Source organism: Haliotis cracherodii, unplaced genomic scaffold, assembly GCF_022045235.1.
Source record: "Haliotis cracherodii isolate W230 unplaced genomic scaffold, xgHalCrac1.p SCAF_11, whole genome shotgun sequence".
NCBI lineage: Eukaryota > Metazoa > Mollusca > Gastropoda > Lepetellida > Haliotidae > Haliotis > Haliotis cracherodii.
In genome coordinates, this window is record NW_027266266.1 from 5,429,847 (window position 1) to 5,433,547 (window position 3,701).

A 3,701-nucleotide genomic window follows, 5' to 3' on the forward strand; every position below is an offset into this window, starting at 1 on the left:
CTCTCAAGGGGTCCTATTAGATTATTTACATTTAACATTTCCCGATGGCATTCCGCTTGAACGCTACTTGACATCTACAAAATCAATCTCTTTATGACATTGTAAATGCAAAGGATCTCCGGTGGCTTTTCATGCCAAACGTCGGAGATGAATGACTATGTTGACGTCAGATTTGTTTATGTACTCAATCATGCATATCAGATCCAATAAATCTCCACGGGACACCAAATCCTTTCGTATATAAGACAAGTATATCACCATTCATTTCATTTTTATGTCGACAACCACGTCGATAAGTCTCCTTACCGTGTAATAGTTGGCTTGCAAAGTTAGACATGAGGATCACGCTTGTTCTGCTGGTTACCTTAAGTTGTCTTGCATGCGTGCATTCGTTTGGAAGAGGTGGGAGGCGAAGAAACACTTCGAATAGCTTAACACCCAACGACTCCCCAGGGCGTGGTAGACCTGCAATACGTGGCTCTAGAAGGGGACCTGTAGGGAGTGATAGCCGATTGGGTGGGTCTGGACTTCCGTCGGGTGGACGAGGATTTGGAGCAAGAGGACAAAGACCGGGTGGAGTACGACCTACAGGAAGAGGACAAAGATTGGGTGGACGAGGACGTTCATCATGGGGACGACGACCTGAAAGGCGAGGACCCACAATTGGGCGGCGCCAGCCACTTGGGCGAGGAGGCCCGATCAGAAATCCATTTATGGCTGCAGTAAGTTTTTTCGATACAATATTTTCATAGGCTTTTCCTTTCTTGATACTATACTTTATTCGTTAAAACCGTGTCTGTTGTGTATGGTCTATGATCTCCCATTTGTTTTCTTTCGCACACATGAGATCAAAGACCTTGAGTTCTCAAATAACTGAAATAGTGTTATCTGTTACACTCACTAACTCACTCATCAATTGATTTAATGCGTGTTATGCATACCAGTTCTACAAGAGATCTTAAGGTTTATTACCTTATATGTGCTACACTAGCCAAAATGGGGGAGGCGAGGGTGTAGCCTAGTGGTTACAATGTGTGAAGCCCATTTCTGGTGTCTCCAGCCGTATTAGTGCTGAAATATTGCCAACACTGGCGTAAAACCATACTCACTCACTCACATCGAAGACAAAAATGAAATACATATCTATCATGTGGTAACCATTTAGAAGGAACACATTTAATTCAATTACGAGTTCATAACGTTGATGATTGCAATTATCAGTTTCCTTAAACACTGTTCCAGCTTGGAATGGGCGCCGAGCGTCGACAATGGCTACGTATGGTGGACGCAAATACCACCATCAAGGAGTCAGCAAGGTTCAACAGGACCTCGGAATTCATTATTCTGTCATCATTTGACAGAAGGCTAATGAATTCTAATATTTCATCCGCATTTTCAGCTTATGACTTTCAAAACGTAATTATTTTCATTTATTCTTTTATTGATGAGAGACTTGAGTAGCATTCAGAAGTTGGTGTGATAACACTTTGATTTTCACTTAAGTGTCACCTCAGTTGTAATAAAAACAAGTTGTTTATTCATTAACTTGCATACATTAACTACTAAATGACTAATATTTTGTGTGTGTAAAAGCAAGGCGATAACATGATCGATTCATTTCATACTGGTCTTGAATTTTGAACAAAATGTAACAGCCACTATACAAAGCTTTCCTCCATTTTAATTACTGGCACTCCAGAAGACGTACTCGAGCCCCAAACATTTCAGGTGTTGATCTTCATTACAGGGAGTGGCTGCAGCTCGACTCAGGATAAACGACACCAAAGTCTGTCTGGTGTTCCCCATTTCAGACTTCAACGCAGCGGTCGACTCAATCAGTGGCAGAAATGTAAGTGTTTATCTTTAAAATGCTGACACCACCACAATGACATCTTCAGCTTCATAAAATTGAAATACACCTGTAAGGTACTGGCTAATGACACGGTTGAAGCAGCGCCTACTTAAGTAAACATGAATAAAAATGAGACCTCAATGCCAGATAATAACCAGTCTCAATTATTCAACGAACCCGATTCTATTGGATGTAAAAGGTAAAAGCGCGGTGAAAATTATGAGTACAATGTTTGAAAAAAGGAAGTTTTCGTTTGGTTCGGAGGTTAATGGAAAATTACGTTTTGGTATATTAAACATTCCTGGTTCAAAACTGAAATCAAAAAGTATATCTAATTGTTCCTACGTGTTCTAACAAGATACACTGTTTCATATGTTGTAAATGTCCACTGACGGGATTATTTTATTTTTTGAAGATGTCTCAGCTCGTAACAACACCAGATAATGATGAAGAATATATAATGAAGACAAATGATAAGATGACAGATGCTGAGCTGGTAGCTTTCAATTCGACCTCACCTGCCCTGTATCAGATCTGCCAGGGACGACGCACTACACCAGCTATCATCATCGACGCCACGACAACAGTACAAATTGGTGAGAAATGAAAGGATATTTCCGCTAGCATTATACATATGGCGCTTTGCTGCTTTCATTCTTCTGGCACCTTGAACACAATACACATCGAACAGTCTTGTTCTTTTTCGGTGCGCGTACCAGTTATTCTAAACATACATGCCTTTTAAGACCATGTACCTTTTCTGCTACGGAAATTATCTTTCCGGTCGAAATAAAAAGGCTAATGAAACTACCAAAATCCCCCCAAAAGTGATAACATTCACACGCTCGTTTTAAGAATATATATATATATGTGTGTGTGTGTGTGTGTGTGTGTGTGTGTGTGTGTGTGTGTGTGTGTGTGTGTGTGTGTGTGTGTGTGTGTGTGTGTGTGTGTGTGTGTGTGTGTGTGTGTGAGGGATAGGTTGGTTGGCGGTCAACATGGATGTCTCAGTTTGTCTTTGAAATATGCTATGCAGCGTTACTTCCCTTTGCCACGCCAGACACCTATGATAGTGGGTTTGAATCCCGGTTCGCCCCTGATGATGTTTCTCAGTTTGTCAGCGCCAAACCTGTGCTCGTCGGTCACTTCGGACTTCCTCCCCACATCGAGCTGACACGCCGTGATTGAATTACTGTTCAACGGCGATAATCCCATCTGACATACTCACTAACTTTAAGATTGTCCTGTAATAACGATATAATCAATTCGTCACCTGTAACCTATGTATCATCTGTTAACAATGAAAAACGCCGCTCTCCTCCTCTATCAATCTCACTCACTCCGTCTCTCATTGTTTCTTTCTCTCCCCTCTTACTCTCTGTTTGTCTATCTCTGAGCCTCTGTCTCTGTATATATATATATATATATATATATATATATATATATATCACTGTTTCTACCATTCTGTCACTCCCCTTCCACCATACCTACGACTGTACATGCATAGAAGTATATTTTATATATATACTCTTTTATGTTTTGTAGGTGACGACGTAACAGATCTAGACCCTGTGACGTTCTTGTCAATCAACGGCAAAGTAGATATCTATCTCAAGTCTACATTTTCACTATAATAAAAAATTCCTATATTTAGTGTTTTCCAGAAATCCTCGCTGTTTCTGAAAGAGCGGAAACTAAAAGCTACTCTCATCATGGTATCTTAGAACATATCAATTGAATTAATGGACTTGTCAATTGTAGGAACTGCCAAACACTACATGTACATTCTGTTTTGTAATGATATTCCTGAATATTTTGAGAAATGAATAAATACACTTTTTTACTGACG

At 40.1% G+C, this 3,701-nt stretch overlaps 1 protein-coding gene across 1 annotated transcript; it reads left to right on the forward strand.

Annotated features, from left to right (window-relative positions):
- Nucleotides 1-335: 335 nt before the first annotated feature.
- On the forward strand, nucleotides 336-3,486 carry LOC139455284 (uncharacterized). Its single transcript, XM_071236836.1, has 5 exons — nucleotides 336-722; nucleotides 1,243-1,416; nucleotides 1,748-1,849; nucleotides 2,268-2,448; nucleotides 3,398-3,486. Exons 1-5 carry the CDS (start codon nucleotides 336-338, stop codon nucleotides 3,484-3,486), a joined length of 933 nt encoding a protein of 310 aa, XP_071092937.1.
- The last annotated feature ends 215 nt before the right edge of the window (nucleotides 3,487-3,701 follow it).